This window comes from Patagioenas fasciata, chromosome 1, assembly GCF_037038585.1.
Source record: "Patagioenas fasciata isolate bPatFas1 chromosome 1, bPatFas1.hap1, whole genome shotgun sequence".
Classification (NCBI taxonomy): Eukaryota; Metazoa; Chordata; class Aves; order Columbiformes; family Columbidae; genus Patagioenas; species Patagioenas fasciata.
The window spans coordinates 94,680,872-94,700,188 of NC_092520.1; the positions used below are offsets into that span (position 1 = coordinate 94,680,872).

Here is a 19,317-nt window from a genome sequence, read left to right on the forward strand (position 1 = left end):
GTGGCACCAACATTTGATGCATGTTGGGACTTCTTCTGCAATGAGATTACCACTGATGTCAGTCAACCTGCCACGCTCTGCTCCTTCTGACACCCACCTGAGAAGCACAGGCAGCGCTCAGTTCATGGTCTGGCCTTACTGTACTCAGGATTTCTCACATTTGCAGGATTCTTCCCACATTATTCACTGCCCTGACATCTGCCAGGTTTCTGGGTTCATGGAAAATTTCTATATGTGACCAAGGTAGTATGCACAAACAATTATGTCAGCTCATCCTGGAAGGCTCACAGTACAACTCAGACTTATCTACCTCCTTTTGTGTGCTACTTTGCTGAATTTGAAATGGCAGGTTACAGTGTCCTACTCAACTTCTGCTGCTCTACAAGGAGGTGATAATGACTGCCAGCATTTGGGTTTAAAGGTTATTAGGCATCAAAAAGCTGGGATTTTGAGCAGGACCTGGTAGTGAGGGACCACACTATGGAGCCTCCTATGTGTAGGGCTCACTGGCAAGACAGACATGGGAATTTAGAGCAACAGCAGTGGTCCTGTCATCCTGTCTGTTCTTCTAGGGCAAAAAGGACAGGATATACATTTCCAATTCAAAACAAACAGACAAACACACCAAGAGTACACCTATGGTATAGAATGAGTTTTTCTTCCTAATGAAACATGACTGGAAATACCCAAATACTGGCTACTGCCTTGAGCCAAAGAAGAAATATTTTTCACCGCAAGAATTTGAACTGGCTTGGGAAAGAACAGTGAGAGTCTCAAAACGTCCTACAGAATAACGGGCCAAGACTTATGGCAAATGATAAAATAGCAAGTTGGCGGAGGGTATCTAATCAAATGCCCATAACTATTTATGAGGTAATGTCTGTATTAATAATCTAAAGAAGGGGATTAAACAGCACATCAGCAAAAGATATTGCACCCTAAAGTTAACTCAGAGACACCAGAAGGACAGCTGAAATAGTCCAAAAAGGGTCTTAAAGAGATTATAACATGGGTAGAAAATAATTAAGAAAGATCTCAGATTCAAGGAGGATGGTAATCAGTACAAGTATGCAATATGACATCAAAATAAAGGAGAGATGGAAAGAGAGAGAGAGAAGCGAGACTCAGGAAAGAGATTAATGTTTCAGCATCTTGTGCAGAGGAAACACATCACGCGCAAGGGAAGCATCTCTCCCTGTCTGTCAGCTGCAGGAGCAACATCCCTGGTTCCAGCTCTAGGCAGTGCTACTAGAAAGATAACAACGCGGTGATTCGTGACCAAGCAACAAGTATAGCTGAAAGCAGGGCAGGATGTAGCTGCAGGAGTGACAGAGGAAAAGCTGCCTGGCCCCATCATGTGAAACAGACTGTGACCAGAACTAATGTGGACAGCCTGTGAGGTGCTTGGCAACCTCCCCTGAGCCCTCCTTATAAATCTCCCTCTTGAAGGTGAGGTGGAGCAAAAGCAGTGTGAAGTTAAGGAGTTTGGGTCTGCACAGAGCAGATATATGAAGGCCGGTCAAAGAGGGAGCAACAAGGTGGCTGAATGTGAGGAAATGCTTCATGATAATGAGTCATGGGGAATTATCTCTCAAGAAAGTACAAAGGTGACCCATTGCTTAGGATACTTGTGACCAGATCAAGGCAAAATGCAAATCCAACATACATTAAACAGTAATCTCTGACTCACTGGGAGATAATCTCTACATATCTTTAGCATTTGCACTGTAGATTTGTGTGAGGATAGTCCTGGGCAGGTGGTTTCTGTAACCACTTGTCAAGGAAGGAGGAGATTGTTACTACAGCCTCTTGGAGTCCCAAGTCTGCCCAAACACCATGCTGGTGGAGCTCCCCAAGGCTGACTCTCCTGCACCTCTTCCCTTCAGTGCTCCCACTGCAGCCATATGCAAAAGGCACTGTCCTGTAGGCATGAAGCACAGCATGGATGCTAGGGCTAGTGAAATTGCTGTTCCTATCTGCCAGGATGGCCAGGACCTAAGAAGGAGAAGACACATACTTCAGCAGTGGGCTTCAGGGAGATTTACAGGCAGTGAAACAAGGCTGAGATTTGGGAGCCCTCAGTCCCATTCCAGGCTCTAGAGCGGAAGAAGAGGATAGGGAAGAATCTTCTTTCCCAGTTTCCTCAAAGCCTAACCCTTTTTGTCCCTGTCTGTTTTGTCTGTCCTTCCCAACTTCTTCTCTTAACTTCTCCCCACCCTCAGTTTGCCACCCTGGCTCCAGTTTCCAGGACCATCCATTTTATGATTTCTACCCATCAGCAGTAGAAATGTCCAGACTTCTAACAGTCTGGTAGACTGTGGAAATGAAATTTGAACACATCTGACTCTACATAACAAAGAGTTAGTGTAAAGCATATATATCAGCCAGACCATTGAAAATGCATTTGGTGCTCTTTAGTTTGTTCTTTCCTGCTTATGAAAAAGATAATTTTTGTTTAAAAATGGCATCTTTTAAGGAATTATCCATACCATTAGTCCCCAGAACAATAGAGATTAAAGTCTCTAGTCCATCCCCTATCAAAACAACATACTTTTCTTTGAACATGTCATTAACACTGTTTTCCATCTGGCTGTTGGCAGCAACCTTGGATTTGCTCCGAATTGCTGAAAGTTCATCAATTATAGTACACAGAAGCTATTATCTCTCTTTTCCTTTAGCAAGGAGGTATCCGCTCAGGCAGAGAGGAGGGAGAGTTCAAGAGGAAAGTTTAAAAAAAAAAAAAGAAGAACTTACTAATGTAAACTGCTCTACGGCAATTATTTGGTTACAATCCAGAACTCAAAAGGTAAATCACAATTTTTGCATACAAGGAGATTCTAGCATTCAAATACAGTAGTGATTACGGCATTATCACACGTAACTGATGTATGCTGACAAAGGATGGAAATAACACACCCGATTTTAAGCCTACCACTTCAGGGGCTTGGTGAATGAGTGCCGGTGTGGAGGAGTATAACCCACATTCATTATAAACTCAGTTCCTCAGTTTTATGAGAACACAGACTAAATCAGATCTATCAATCAAACAAGCTTTAGCAACTGTGATCCAGCTAGCATCATTAGTAAGACACATAGTGAAATGGAAACAATAGTGTTATCCTGTACACAGTGGTGTTAACAGCATAAAAGCAGGGGAAGAGCTTTTAAAGTTTTGCCAGAATAATGACTGAAGTACACAGTGAGGGGTAAGCAGAGGGGATAGGACTTACAGTTACTCACCAACGGCAGCTTCAGGGACTGCTGAGACTAATGCTTTTTCACATCTGTCACTGAGGGACTTTTGTAACCCATGAGACGAGAGCCTGCATGTTATCCCGGAATAGCTGTCAGGCAGCAAGTTTGCAGCCCAGATAACCCACAGTAGCTTGCTCACCTCTGTGCATGGGGGCTAAAGGCACCATCTCACAACTAGAGACCACTGGAGGCAATACATTCACAGGGTCATCACCAATTCATACCTGTAGGAGGTTTGGCTCATTAACCAACAACTATCAGGACCAGTTATTTCATATTTTCTGTAGAGAAGGGGAGTATGTTATCAAATTGGCTCCAGTGGTGACATACTGTGATACAGTAGTATTACATTCTCCATATGGATTGCCTACTCAGCTACACTGCAATGTGTCTGCCATTAGCTTTCTTCACATGTGACTTTGGGCAAAGCTCTTTGTATCTTTGGCTCAGATTTCCATGCTCTCACTCCTAGCTGAGCTGCCCAAATATCATTTTATAAGCAATGAAAGAAGTGCTCTAGCAATGCAAAGAATCCACAAAGACTATGATCCCAGCTTAGTCAAGACTCTAAAAAGAGGTGGGAGGAAAAGCCTGGCTTTATCTGCCTTATCCTGGAGGATAATAGTAATTCTATCCTTCTACCCTTCTTGTCTTCCTTGCCTATTCAGGCACAGACTGTATTGTGCATACAAAACTCCCCATATAACAAAGTCTTGGATCCTATTTAGAAACTCTACAATTCTACAAAAAACAACAGATTATATCAGACCCAGAATATGCTCCTTAATGAATAATACCAGATCAAAAAATCAGATTTAACCATAACACAACAGATTAGGTACATCTAGCAGCATTTCTACACTGCCACAATTTGAAATGTCCTGTTTTTTTTGGGCCAGCAAAGGAGCTCTTGGGATCAGGTTTTGTAATACTTTCAATGACAATATGAGATGCTGTACATGGAAGTGTTCATATATCACCTAATTCTTAGCCCAGGCACATAAATGCTAAATTCAGGAGTAATCTTCAAAAATGTTTATGGAGTAATTATTTTATTTCTTCTGAGAAACCAGCTTTTCCTTCATTGTAGTATGAGGTATAGCTTTCAGTTTTGGAAAAATCAATTTGATAGATTCAGAAGTAACAAACTCTAGTTACATCCACAGAATAAATGAGGTTGTATGAACACAGACCAGCTGAATTTGGCTGAAAGTGGTTGATGCTCTTTGAGACTTTTTATTTTAAAAGTCCTATTTGATTAAGCTATCTGGGATGTACAGTGTCCCCATTTTTCAACTTCTACAAGGCAAAAGGCAGCTATGCAATTCACGAGCACCTCTGTTCAGCTGCTGCCATTCACCTGACTCTTCAGGCATTCCAGATCTCAAAACTGTCACCAAGGAACTGAAAAATTGGACCACCTAAATATACACAGATCAAAACTTCCACCACCATATATCAGCCTTGCTGCAATGGAAATTATACCTATTTACCTCAGGGTAGACTCCATTCTTGGTAAAATGGGGTAGTTTCTTTACCTACAAGTCATACCCTGGGCCCTTCTTCTCCCAGAGAGGGTCTAAGGAACAGCAGTAACTAATTTTTTCCTGAGAATTGGTTCCACAAAATCCCCTCAGAGTGATGGCACAGGGTAACTAAAGCCAAATAAGCATTTGATCTTTGCAAATGAGGCTGCTGAAAGCATAATTAAACCCTTAAAAAATAAAATTAAAAAAAAATAATTGAATGGTCAGTATTCACAAAGTATATATCACTAAAAGCAAAACATGCAAAACACTTGCACAGTGTTTCTATGACTGCTGTTAGAAGAACTGGAGATTAATGAATAACAGAACAACAACAAAAGATCACATTAAAACGTATGTAAATCACAATCTTGCCCCTATAAAAAGACAACCTGGCCACTGGCTTCTTGAAAATGTCTCTAAACTTTCTTTTGAGTTTGATGATATACAACTCTTCGTAAGTTGTCTAATACCAGTCTAAGCAATTAGATTCTTATGTGCCTCCCAAATGATGAACTAGCCAAAGCAAAATAGTTCAGACTGACAAAAAAAGGCTCAGCTTCCTGGAGAAAACTGTATTCAACAAATTCATGAACCACCTAGTTCAGAAAGACAGCAAAAATGGTGCATTTCCTAGAAGTGACCCTTAATGTACACAGAATAAGACATGCACTTTTGCTGTGTATGAAAACTTCTATTGGTGACAAACGGACCTTGATCCCCTGACATCACAAACAAAAATCTTCCTTAATACTATGATTAACATTGAAAACTTTGTATCTCCCAATTAAAATGACAGCCCCTTTCAGTGTCATGGGCAGGGTGAGAGGTGAAGACAGAGTTGGTTGCAAAACACCATTCTACAAACATCTCTCTAGTGTGTGGACTCATTAGAGAAAACCTATTCTGGAAGAGTAAGGGAATACACAAACCTTGGTATAAATGTGAGCACCTTGTACTCAAGCCCTTTCAACTATCAAAAACTGCCCATATGACTGTCCAAAAATAATTTCTTCATTCTAATTACAGATACTGGCAATAAATAATTTGTCTTGCATTAAATCAAGTAAACACTTGTTTTCTTAAGAGTTTGCCACTAATCCAAACTAATGGCATTATTTTAATCCTTTAACAATAGCAAGCCTTATTAAACCAGGGTGCTGATCCCACAAACCACCGGGCACACACTCAACTTTATCGATGTGAGTAGTCTTACTTATTCCAGCCCTCTCACAGGCACTAAAAGTATGTGGAATTGCTTGAAGATCAGGGTCAAAATTCGTCATATTTTACTGAACTGGAACCAAAGGTCTGAACATATACATCCTTTTTCTTGTCCACATCAAATGTTTCTTTCCTTTATGCTTTGGCAAAACATGAGGCTGTGATTCAGGTAAAACTGGGCATTAGGGAGCAACAGGAACACAGGTTCACCATATCAATTATGGATGCTCCATTCTAGCTGAAAAATATAAAGGTTAATCTTTAGTAGCTATGGAATGATGCTGCCCAAACAAAATGGGGACACACACATCAAAATTTTCAAAATATTCTCACAGCTGAACAGAATCTGTCTGGGCACTGGAATCCAGCTCTTAGCATTTCTTAGTCAGGAATGAAGCACAAGACTTGCAAGTTTAGTTACATTTTCTCTTTGTAGCAGGAAAGGGAAAATGAAATCACCCTTTCTGAAAAAAAAAAAAAAAAAGAAGCTTCTGAATATTCATATTGTCATAATCATTTCTCTCTTGCACTAATTTTCTGCACATATTCAGGCAGAAAACTTAAAATCTGTCAAATCTTAATAATTCAGACACTTCCTACAAAGTGATCTTCAAAGTTACAGCTCTAAATGTGTATGAATGAGACCATGTCTGCTTACTCAAGCAAATAAAAGAAACAATACCATGTGACCTACCTGACAGAGTACAATTAAACAAAATCATACCAAGGATGACTGTAATGAACCCAGTTTGACCCTTCTACCTCACCACAGCAATGAGAAATATAAAAGACTATCACATAACATAGTCTTTCCTATATCCCATGTGCTATACTTTCTCATGGTTTATTTCTAAGAATGTACTCAAATCCACTTCAAAAGTGTAAATGAACAGAGCATCCCCAGCAGTTTTCTGGAGAACGTGTTTAGACCAAAGCAGACCCTAATGACATAAACAGAAATGTGAAAGATCTGATGTCTAGTTGGCTAGCTTTCCTATCCCAAACACAGTAATAAAGTAGTTGCCTTTCTTGCAACATTTTTCAAGGTAACAGCATCTTCTGTGTGCTGTTCTGATTAAAATAGGCTGCTACAGGTTCCCTTGAACACATCACTGCAGAGATTTTTATGCATCTCTCTTTTACTTGCTGTTAAAAGGTCCAGGCATAACCAGCCTTGCCTTCTCAGACTCTAACATCCATGGTTTTAAAAAAGGCTTCAGATACCAGTTTTGGCAGAAAGTATGGAACCGAGTTCTTCTTAATGTTATTTCTGGCGCTGTAGACACTCAGAAAGCATGAGGAGGTACGAAATCCCCTTAAAATTTTTGAAGTCTTACTGGTTGAAATCCAAGTGACGAGACACATAGAGGTGAGACAGCTTATGGTGGGGTGTTTCTCTGCTCTTTCTATAAAAACTAAGAACTAGAAGACTATAAAAGTGTTAGGTTTTGGAAAACTTGGATGATCTCCCACATTACTGACAGTCATTCTAGTATCTAAACAGAATCCAAAAACACTGTCTGGAGCTATAGAGAGAGTTTCTTTCATTTGCTACCTTTTAATGAGAAAAGTGAGTTGTTTAATATTTCATTTTTATTCAATTAAAAATAAGTTGAAAAATGAAGCTTGTCTACAGAGAGCTGCTGACTAGTAGATAGCAGTCAGCTGAGGAAAAACCCCACGAAATAAGTTGTAGAAAACATAATTTCAAGGAAAGACAGACAGACACAAAGGCAGTCAGAAGGAAAAAAAAAACTTTTCACTTACAGCCTGCTAAGCATGGCTGATCTATTTCTTTGATTACAACAATATTATTATACCAGCAGTATTTTCAGTTGGCAAACTCCATGTGAAAGAGAAGCATGCAGGTTCATCATACTGTTTGCATATGAGAATCAGATGGCTTTACCCAGCTAAGGTGCTGGTATACAAGTCTCTTTTTATTTTGTGAAAAAGAATTACTGTTCTTCTCTGGGAGTTAGGAAACCATTTCCAAACAAAACCTCTAGAGGATGAAATAGTGAGGCAGAAATAGAGTATCCCCCAAACCAGTCAGCTCAATGCTGTTGTTTATGTGCAATACCCCAAAATGTTCTGTCCTTAGCAACACCTCATCAGCTACACCTGCTAAGTCTAGCAGGTTCCCAGTCTTCAGGAGGATAATAAAGACACAGTGACAGCAGTCATAGTAACAATAATAGTAACAATAAAGTACAAACAGTAAAACAATATTCAAAATGTAGCAAAACAGTGTTGCTTTTAAGGCAGCAGCACAGCTCAATATCTGCACTCATATGACTTACATAAAATGATGCACTCAGTCTTTTCAATGGGATGTTTCTTTGGCTTTGAATTTTTGCATTATACTCATTTTCCTTCTCCAGTTGAAATTAATGTTCGCCGCTAGCTTTCATGCACAGAACAGGGGACACAGAATTCAGTATTTTTCAAGTAGGTGTTATCAAGCATACCAAATATTAAAGGATAATCAAGGGGTTTTAATCTTAGAAAAAGTTATCCTCAAAATATCTACATACTTCAGAGCACATCAGTTCAGGTGTCAGCAACAAAGACTGCAGGACTAACTCAGGCAATAGCATATAAATATCAAGGAATAAAGGAGCCAGTGTTGTACACTAGCACAATTTCTAAACATATAAGAGAACCTGCAGTATGTTTACATATTCTTTAATTTTATCACTCTCAAAACATCTGAGGACTCACAATAAACAGGAAACTAACCTTGATGTGAGCTGCTGGATCTGGGACAGTCTGAATCATGTCCTTTAGCAGGCCAGCGTGTTTACCAGGAGCTCAGATCCCAAGGCAGCTGCATAACCAGAGAAACAAAAGTCATATGATTATATTTTAATAGTTCATTTTCAATAGAAATCTTTTTATAGACAGCATCTTTCCTTCCCCAGACTTCCTCAAGAAACAGTATAGTTGAATTGCTAAGACTGTTTAGCACAGCAGAAAACAGTTGGCCCTGAAATTCTTAAGGAAAATTGGTCCTTTTTCTGTACAATGGACGATTTTCCCCAAATATAAACTCCAGGATGTGTTCTGCCATGCACAGCCCCACTATTCACACAAGATATCAGGGATTTCCACAATCCCTTCTTCCCAGTTTAGAAACACAGCAGGATTGGGATAGATCTGGAGCTGATATAAATAAGTATCATTTCACTGAAGAGCTGCAAATCTGGTCCAGCCACTCAATTAACAACACTTCAGAGCATGGATCTTCTGGGATCCCTTATCCATGTCTGGTAATAAAGTACAGAGGGACTGAGGTAGGCAGGGTGCATTTTCATGATGTGCAGGGAGGTGGGGGCCATTAAAAGAATTAAAAACAATAACAATATGTAATATAAATAATGTAAAATACTGCTCAGTAACAGGAACACCAAATAACTGCTAATAAATTAGGATTGATAAGTCAGGAAATTAGAAAGTATGGGAAATGTAGGAACATGACTATTATTTACAGTGATCTGTTCTTCTCTCTGTTCTCCATAAAAGCCTGGAAATTCCCATTTCTCATGCAAGAGGTTTCCTTCTGCCCATGACCTTGAGCCTTTTAAATCTTTTAAAGCAGCAAGGCACTACTAGAAAAAAAATCTTTTTCTTCAGCATTTTTTTTTATTTCATTATCTTTTATCACAACTTGCATAGTAAATTGCAGATGTCTTTCACTTATTTACTCAGGAGAAATGTTGTTAGACTGATGAACACTGAGTTGCAGCTTGCCCCAGAAGCAGTCCTCATGATGTAAGTGAGCCATTTATAAATGGAGGTACCACATAGTGCAATTAAAGGTAGCTCCATTTGGATATTGGCACATTTCCTCCTTACTGCTTAGAGGATCCAGCTTTGTCCCTCTTCAAATCCATGGAGATGATGTATTTAATTCAATGGCCTATTAGAGAAACCCCGAAAGAAGCCAAATGCTCATTTTGTACACTTTCCTCAGCTATCTGTGGATGACGAAATGGGATACTGATGTCATGGTTTTAAGGGAAGATTTTTCTTTCCACAGAACTTAAATATCTTCAAAAGCAGCAGACATTTGTTTTGGTAAAAGCAAAGTTTCAACAGCTATGTTGTTCAGATTTAAGTCATATAGAAACACTAACAGCACTGACATGCCTTTCAGTTCCCTTCCTTCCATCCCTAGTAAATCCACACCCGCCACGTTATTCACTGGATTTATGGGATTCATATTTTAAGCTTTTGAAATGTCATACATAGAATCTGGAAGCTACTAAATTTTATTTAGACTGAACAGAAAAAAATTTTGAACTGAGTGTTAGATCACACTTTCACAGTTTGCATACTTCCATCGCTGTGTTGCCGTAACAGTCCCTCACCCCCAGCACAGAAGCTGGCCCAGTAAAGAGGGGACTTGTGCCACATCAGGGTTGATTTCTGTCTCTCTAATGTCTTTGCTCAGTGTGCAAGTAGGCACTGCGTCTCTCCTCCCTAGTCACGTATTTTACTTGGTTAACTCAGGTTTCAAAAGAAAGGTGGGTTTAGATACAATTTGGGAAGCAAATTCCAACAATAGCTAGACACATAGAAGGGGATCTGACACTCCTGACAGAACTGGGTACCTCCGCCCCTGTTTGTTTCTCAGAAATTCTGCTTGTTCCCTGCCCTGGAACCTGTTCCCTGCCCAGGACCAACTGTGTGACACCTCACGTTGTGGTGGAGACAGAGCGTGCAGGACCTCCAGCCTGCTGCAGCTTGGAGAGCCGCTGAGCTGGCAACACCTGACAGCAGTGCAAGGATTTCTGCCTCTCCTGGGCTCTTGCTGCCTGGGTGGTTCACCCCACAAAAGCAGGTTTTTGTGCTTAGGAAGCACGTGTTGAGCTCAGAGGTGCGGACTCCATTCCAGAAATGCCCCGTGTTGCTCTAAGGTGGGAAACAGACTTTTCTTTCAGAACTCAGACTTGCTTGAAGCTATTGGGGTTTAAGAGAAGCTATTTGAACTGTGCCAGACTCATTCATATCATGTCTTTTCCCCAAGAAGACAGATTCTTTTATAGAAGAGAAGATGATGGAGAACATTTGCAAGCCAGTTTCCAACTCTACACCACATGGTACAGGAATCAAAGACAAGCAAATATTAGTTGGGAAGATGCACATGCAATTGTTTTGGCCATTTGACTTTTCTCCCGTGCTGCTGTGTAGAGATGATCCTAAAAGGGGGAATTCTGCTTTAAACTTAGCCTTCGGCAGTGTATTCTTCTTTCTCACTTGGATATTCATTTATAGCTACTCTAAAGGGGTACATGTCCTTTTTTGCAAAAGGCATGACTTCTATATTTTTACTTCTGGAAATCATTGTTAAAAAAGCTGTGACAGTTTTCCTTGGTTTTTCCAAACAGAAATATAATTTTAATTATTTCAGTTCCACCTTTACTGTCTGGAATTGGAGCTTCCAGACATCTGGTATTAACTTGCTGAACCAGATGGTATTTGTTGCCAGAACCTTCTCCACCCCCACCCCAAATTTCATGCTGGTCATGTTTATACTTGACATTCTGTCACAGGGTCTGCACGTGGCTGTAGGTTTTGTCCTGCATTCTCTGGCTTGCACGACTCCAATGTAAGAGCCAAAACAACCCTAAAGCGTGGTTCAGGAAGACATCTCTTTTCAGAAAACTGAAACAAGGAAATCATAACACAAACTGAAAGTTAAGTGCTCGCTTAAGTGCCTTCCTGATTTAGGGTTTAGTACTGGAAGGATATATTCGTAGCCGTGGAGCAGGTTTTCTTATAGTTCCCAGCATCCTTATTCAAGACTAGCATTCATTAATCCTACTTCAGAGGTACAGGTTCTCATGGCATCCCACCTCACAGGACATCGGAGAGTGGAGAGATGGCAGCAGTCCTGGCAGCACCCAAGGGATGGACCCTGCAGCTTCTGCTGGCACGTGGTCAGATGCAAGTTCATCATACAACCAAAATGGAAAAAGGTCCTGTCACATAACGGGAAGCCTTCCTGCTACATGAAACAAACAATCTTCCATCAGGTCAGTGGGACTGTGCACATCTGTTGTCCAACCGGAATGGCAGAGCTGCCATGGGGCCATGGCACAACACAGGGAGGGAAGCAATGGTTTCTCAGTGGAGTTGGAGCACACCTGCACTCCCACCCCGCAACCGGTGCACAGCCACCAAATGAAAAGAAGCTATATTTTAGTTATATGTGGGGGACAGATCATGTACCGAGCATACCCCAAGGGGTCCAGGAGAAAAGGCACCAGAAGACAGGCAAGAGACTGCTGGAACAGTAGACCAGGCTCATATGTCCTGCCACATCCTTGAGAAAAGAAGATAATCGGCATCAGGCTGTGGGCAGCATTAACTCGTGACAGGATCTGGCTTTTGGTACTGATTCCCATCCCCCTGATACATCCAAAACATCATAAAAGAACAATGGCAATAGTGAAAAGTAGCAACATTGTTAATGAGATGGGAGATTCAAATTGCCCCCGATATTCAAGATAAAAACATGTTATTGTATGAATACAGCCAGTCCTGGGTTTGCCTGTGCTACCCTACACAGGAGGAGACAGATTCGCTACAGTCTGTTGTCTTTCTGTGCACGTGTTTATGCAAATCGTGTTCTTGGAGACATGTAAATACATCAAAGGGTTACAGAGTTATGTACAGCTCTAGAGTTCACCAGATGTGACTACATTGTTATTCTTTTCTTTAATAGTAGTATCAAAAGGATTAAACTTTTAAATATACACATATACTGCCAAATTACTGAAAGGCTGAACATTCCCTCTACGTGGGGGGCAGTACACACTTCTCTCTTGTACATTTTCACACTCATATTACTTTGCAGACAGGAATGTAGGTCTAATTTCCATAATTTGACATGCTAGGCTTACCTTAAAACAAAACAAAACAAACGAACAAAAAACAAACAAAAAAAAAGAAGCATGTTCCTCCCAATGTATCCTACACCCCACACTAAAGCGCTGTGAGAGAGCATGACCAGGCAGTCAGTGAAACTGATGGAAAAAGACTCCAGTCCAAACTCCTGGCAAAGCAACGCCCACATAGAGCAGAGCTTGACTGCAGCAAATAAAGAAACATGGTCCACGATGCTTTTCTGTTGGGGCTGAATGTGGCCCAGAATACTCATCTGCACAGGGAATGATATTCAAAATACCGCCACAGTGCATATCCAGTACCAGATAAGGAAGGGCTCCTTAATCAATGACAAGATGCCAGAATTGCTGGGTCAGATTCCTGGTGCAGTGAAAGCAAGAACAATATTAAAAGGTTACCCAAGCACAGGCTGTACGGGCAAGAGTGGTGCCAAAGCTCTGCCTGCAGGACAGCGGCTCTCTCCAAAGAGCCCTGTGTCACCACTGCTGGGACAGTAAGAGCCTGCACTATACAGATCCATGAATGTTAGCATGAAAAGCTATGAATGGCACACAGTACTGGAGATCTGCACACAAACACACACAGACACATGCTCCAGTATGATGAATAATACAGAGTGGCATTGCACCAAATTTCTACCAGCATAACTTTGGGATGTTTATCATTACTCACAGGAGGTGAATCCCCGAACAGTTATGCAGACTATCCCAAGTGAGCGCCAGCAGGACTTTCAGACCCCCTCACACTGTCATGCAACAGTACTTGGAACAGATTTTATCAGAACTGATGTTTTTCAGCTGTTGGAGAACTTTTGAGATGTGCAGCTTTACCCATTTCTTGATAGTTTTATCAGAAAACCTCTCCCTGGACATCTGGGTCCTACCTGCACTAGTGAGACAGTGTGTAAAAGAGAGAAAAGCTGGGATATTCAAAAGCCAGAAAGACTATAAACCTGCTCTCAGTGGTGTGTAGAAACGGCATAAGCTTCTGCTGTTGTAACATAGAGCTGCACTTTGATAGAACAATGTCCTATGTGTGTTTCTCAGCCATTCTGTAATTTGTGGACAAATAAATTTGTTCGAGTTATGGTGGGAGCCCTTTTTTAGCAAATTTAAGCCAAATTTAGGCTTGCTGCACTTTAGAAGTGGTCTGAGGAGCTGCAAAGACCACTAACTGAAAACCCCTAGTGCTGCTGCTTTATTCACATCATAGGGCTTTACTGAAGTTACTATATTAATTTATTTAAATTAAGTCCTTTAACAGAACTAAGAAGAGAAGAAGTGAAATCCTCATCCACTGAAATAAACTGGATTTTTGCCACTGTCTGACGCAGGCCAGAAATTCACGCACTCTGTCTTAGATATATGCAAAACTCACGGCACAGAAGACTGCTACAAGCATGCAATTTGGAAACTGCTAAGCAAAGAAAACAATAGGTTTCTTGCACAGCATGGTACTGAAGTTAATGCCTCATCTTCTCTAATACTTCCAGGTCTAGCGGAAAATACACTAGAGCCAGGCAAGCAGCTCTTGTCCACACCTGAGATTTGCTAAGAACCCGAGGGGAGCCCTCGGGAGAGACTGAGGCAGACCATGGCCCATAGATGTGTATTTCTGGGGGAAAGTGGCGCAAAGAGCACAACCCAGTAGTACCCAGTGAGGAAAGGCCCAGAACTGAAGTCACAGGAATGTTTATAATTCAGCACTAATAAACCAGGGCTCTAATGAGCAGACTCTGAAATACAACTCTTCCAACCCAGGGCCAATATTGACAGTAAGCTATTACATAGCAGAGCTGCATGACATGGGCTTAACGCTTTTATGTTAACTTGCAGTTGTATATAACCACTTCAGTTTTGGGGGTATTTTTTTTTGTTTGTTTCTTTTTGTGTAACCTCTCTGCATTTTAACAGCTTCAACAATGAAAACATGAGGAAAGATCCCACTACACTCAAGAAATGCTACTGGCAGGGCAATTCCTCTGCTGCGAATGCATATTTGCTGTTAGGGTAAGACTTCATGATTGCAGGTGGATACCACGAGTAAAACAGTAAAGGACAAGAAAACCAAAATAGGAAGTGTCAATCAATGTTTCTACAACTTTCCATTCTCAGTGAAAACCTTTTGTACTCATCCGGCCCTTCCAGGACTGAACTCAATGGATGCATCGTGCACCATCTGATGTGCTTAGCTGCAGGAGTGGAACAACACCATTAACTGTTACAGTAGTAAATTAGGATCAATAGATCTGGGTTAGGAGAGGCTCCTAACTTGTGAATCTAGTAGACTAGATCACTCTTCTGTACTTAGGAGCACATAAAATGAATGGTAAGTTCTTTGGCGGCAATTTAAACAGAAGATAAAGTCTTTGATAATTTTCCAATTACACTGCTCTGATAATATGGGAGTTTTTTATAATATGGCATTATTTGTTTTTAAAAAAATTACTGGGAAAAACAAAAGCTGAGCAGGTCTGGTTAGCCAATGGGTTTCAATTCTGGCAGCTAAAAACTGAAATATTTTTAACTTTCAAGAAAAACCTAAAGAAGTTCATAAAGAAAAATTAGTGTTAAATCTGTTGTGGGTTGTTTTGGGTTTTGTTTGGTTGGTTGGTTGGTTGGGTTTTTGTTTGGTTGGTTGGTTGGTTTGTTTGTTTGTTTTGTTTTTTTTCTTTCCCCTCCCTGGATATAAAGAAAAACTTCCATGCCCAGTCCTCCTCCTGAAAAACCATCTGAGGGTTTGGTTTTATGACTGACTCATGCTGATAAGTTCTCTCCCTCACACATCTTTAATATTATTTCTGTCAGTTAGATCAGGGTGCTGGTCTGACTGGAAGCAAATCACTTTTCTGGTGAAATTCCCAGCAGCACCAGTTCCCTGATGCAGAGAGTTGTGGCACCCCTGGAGCTCCTGGGGTAATGTGCCACAGGAGGGAGCATGTATCAGCTTGGTATGGTGGGTAAGTAAGATGTGTCAGCAGTGGACATGGGCTTGGTATGGTTCAAATTGATCTTGAAAGCACAACTTGAATATTACTGTAAGAAATTCAGTAACTGACGAATAAGCCACATGTCAACACCTGTCTGTGAAGGCACAGATGGCCAGAGTTTACAGTTAGCTTTATACTAATAACAATACTCTGCGTCCTTAATCTCTGGGGGGGCAAATGGATGCATCTATCTGAAGATGTGTCTATGTTGTCTGTGACTATGTCTGTCTCTCCTGGAGTTCATCGAAACTGAAGATGGAAGATGTATTTTCTTCCAGGATACAGAGCTGATCTGCACACATTTTCAAGGAGTTAGAACATAAATTGGTAGTATAAGGAGTTAAATCTCTCCTAATGGATGAAGAGTGCTCTGTTTCTTGGAGTGATTGATCCTCCTACAGGGAAAAGACAGCAGATGTTCCCCCTCTCCTTCCCTTTGAATGTGGAGCTGGTGGAGAAGGCACACTTCTACTCTACCACCCAAATGTCTCTGTGCAGCTACTGCTTATCTCACATTCCAACCCATGATCTCAGGGGAGGATACAGACCTAAATTAGCTCATTTACAGTAGGAACTTCAGACTACAGCCAAAAATATTTGCTTTCATTAGTAGTCCCTATATAGTATGCCTCTGACCAATAACCTGTTTTATTTATTTTTTGGCGAATTACCATGTTCTTATTCAAAGCTATAATGAGGATTATATATCAATGTGGAATGTAGAGCAGCTATTCCTGAAACTCCCAACTGCATATAAAAGAGTGTGGAATTCCCCAAACACTATCTCTTCAGTCCAGGCCACTTACAAATGTGGTTAGCATGAATGAAGCAATATCTTCAGAAAGGAAGGAGACTTTTGAGTCACGTCTGACACATTTAACTACACCAACCACTTTCCATAGCTCCGGGTTTTGACTGTCTATCCTAATACCATGCAGGGGTGTTTGATAATGATTACTCCCTGATGCTTATCCTGTTACAAGATACTTATACACATGCACAGGATACCAAGGGGAGAGTAACACATGAATTCAAGACTTTGTGCTCTCCAAGTGGAAAACCACAGAGATCACAAAAAAATGTTCCAGGATCAAGTCAAATTCCTACTTGGTGCACTTTGCTGCTTTTCTGTTTCATGCTAGAGCTGCCCTGTTGGATTTCTGTGTTTAACTACTAAAACTCAGCTAAACTCCATGCTTAGCTGGAAGGTGTCTGCCAGTCACCTCCGCAAAGCAAGACACGCAGCCACAAAGTAGCCACCACGTAATTATGGACCTTAGTGCTCCACAGAAATATGACTTTCCAAAGAAAAACAAAAAACCCAAAAGCAGGATGACATCAGAAGAGATATATAGTGACAAATAGCGGTTTCTAATTTACATTCATTCCCCTGTTAAAGCCCAAGCCTGTTTCTAACATTTTAACCAATGCTCCAGTTAAAATTACAGCTGTAGAAAGACACACTCACTGATATCAAAAGAATTAATAACATTATTTTGAGGCTGAAGTCACAAGTTAAGGAAAACTAATATATCTTTTTGAAAGACAAAAGCAAATGAAAGTGTTTTAGAAAGCGAAACAACAAGAACCAATTCAATAATAACAGATTACATATAAACCTCCTGTGGTACATGTTATCAGCTTCTTCAACCCTTCCTTGACTAGTGCCTCCTGGACTTTAAGGCCACTTGCTTGAGAAATATTTGTGGATTAGTGAATGCTGGCATTCTGCACTCAGTTCTGGTACCTGGATTTTCCAGGCCAGAAGGTGTGAAGCTGAAGGACAGATGATGTACACGAGACGAGACAAGATGCTCTGGCTGCCGTCTAGCTGCCTGATACCTATGCCTCTATTTTTAATTTTGTTCATGAGAGATCTGTTTCTAACAGGCACGTGGAAAGTGCTAGGCAAGAATCAGTACAAGTTTTGCACCACACACAGCATTCATGTGATACATTCATATTCTCAACCACATCTAGTACAAACTGCTGGTACACATGTATTAAGCAGAAGACTACATTATCTTTAAAAATTCATTAATAATTGTGTGAATACCTTACAGACTTTTCAAGGCTAACTACTTGATCAACAGAAATCACATACACCACGCGATTTTAGTAATCAGTGAGTACATTAGACTAATACATTATTTACTGCACACTGTCCAACAGTTTTGCCCAACCTAGAAAAGTCTTGAATTGCTATAGTTAAAAACAATACCTAAAATCCAAAGAATCTCAGATTAGATCTATGGGAAAATCAAAGCATAATGTCACTTAGCCTAGAAATATAAAAGCAAGAAATAAAAAGTAGTTAACATTCTCTCTACTTTCAATAAATATCCTTAGTTGTCATATTCAAGAATCACAGAATGTTAGGAATTGAAAGGGACCTCAAAAGATCTTCTCGTCCAATCCCCACACCTGGAAAATATTGAAAATATTTGGAAATAATTGGGTTATTGAAAATATTGAAAATAATTGGTTTAATGAGCAATGTCATTTTATTTGGTTTTGTTGTGTTTTTTGGGGGCTTTGTTTTTTGTTTGTTTTTTTCCTGTGTGTGTGGACTCACTCCTGTTGCTCCAGGGTGATGTAAAGAGGAGAGGCAGCTTTGTGCCCTGGGGAACTCACCCAACAGTTCCACTGAATGTCTTCTTTGAGGCTATCTCAGAGCATTGGTGGGAAGAAACAGCTGCAGTTGACCAGCTACCACCTGTACTCTCCTGTCACGACATACCAAACCAATTCTTCTGCCGTGGCATCTCACAGTGGGGGTCCCTCTGCCAAATTTGCTCAGCTGTCCCCTTTGTGGATGGGACCCGTAGATGCACCTCTCCTGAGATGTTCCTCTGGGGAGTGATGGCCCAGGATGGGGAGCAGAAATTGTATCAAGACCTGAACTGGGCTTGACAAGAACTCTTCTTAAGCGAGTTAAATCAAGAGCAGACTGCGTGAACATAGACTACATTCCATACACGCTCACTGAAGTATACTGACAGTTGCTGTCACAGAGAAAATATCCACGGAGAGTTTAGGCACATCCAAGCAATTTGGGTTTGTAGACATAAGAGGTTGCAGAGAGTCTGAAAAATGGTCCCATATGTGGAAATTTTCCACAAGGAGGCCCTACCTAGCAGTGGACACTCACTGAAAGTGAAACAACACATGACCAAAGAGTCAGCTGAGATGTCCAAAGCATGTTTCTCCAGCACACCTTTGTTTTCAAGGACATTTGTGGTGCCGGCTTCCCTTCTACAGACATCTGTGGGCATCCCCTGCATCAGCAAAAGAGGCAGGTAAACCTATGGGATGTCAGCAGCAGAAGCAATAAATAAGTCCTTCGTAAAGGCATAAGGAAAACAGGACAGAGAGGGTAGGGTGATGGAGAAGCTGGATGACCATTCA

At 40.8% G+C, this 19,317-nt stretch overlaps 1 protein-coding gene across 2 annotated transcripts in view; it reads right to left on the reverse strand.

The window, feature by feature from the left end:
• Positions 1-19,317, reverse strand: part of ERG (ETS transcription factor ERG) — a 147,307-nt gene that overhangs the window by 99,734 nt on the left and 28,256 nt on the right. For both annotated transcript variants that reach the window (XM_065862044.2, XM_065862030.2), the window contains exon 2: positions 8,748-8,835. In XM_065862044.2, coding sequence (XP_065718116.1) covers positions 8,748-8,786 — 39 coding nt within the window. In that variant the 5' untranslated portion in view covers positions 8,787-8,835. The remainder of the gene's footprint in view (positions 1-8,747; positions 8,836-19,317) is intronic.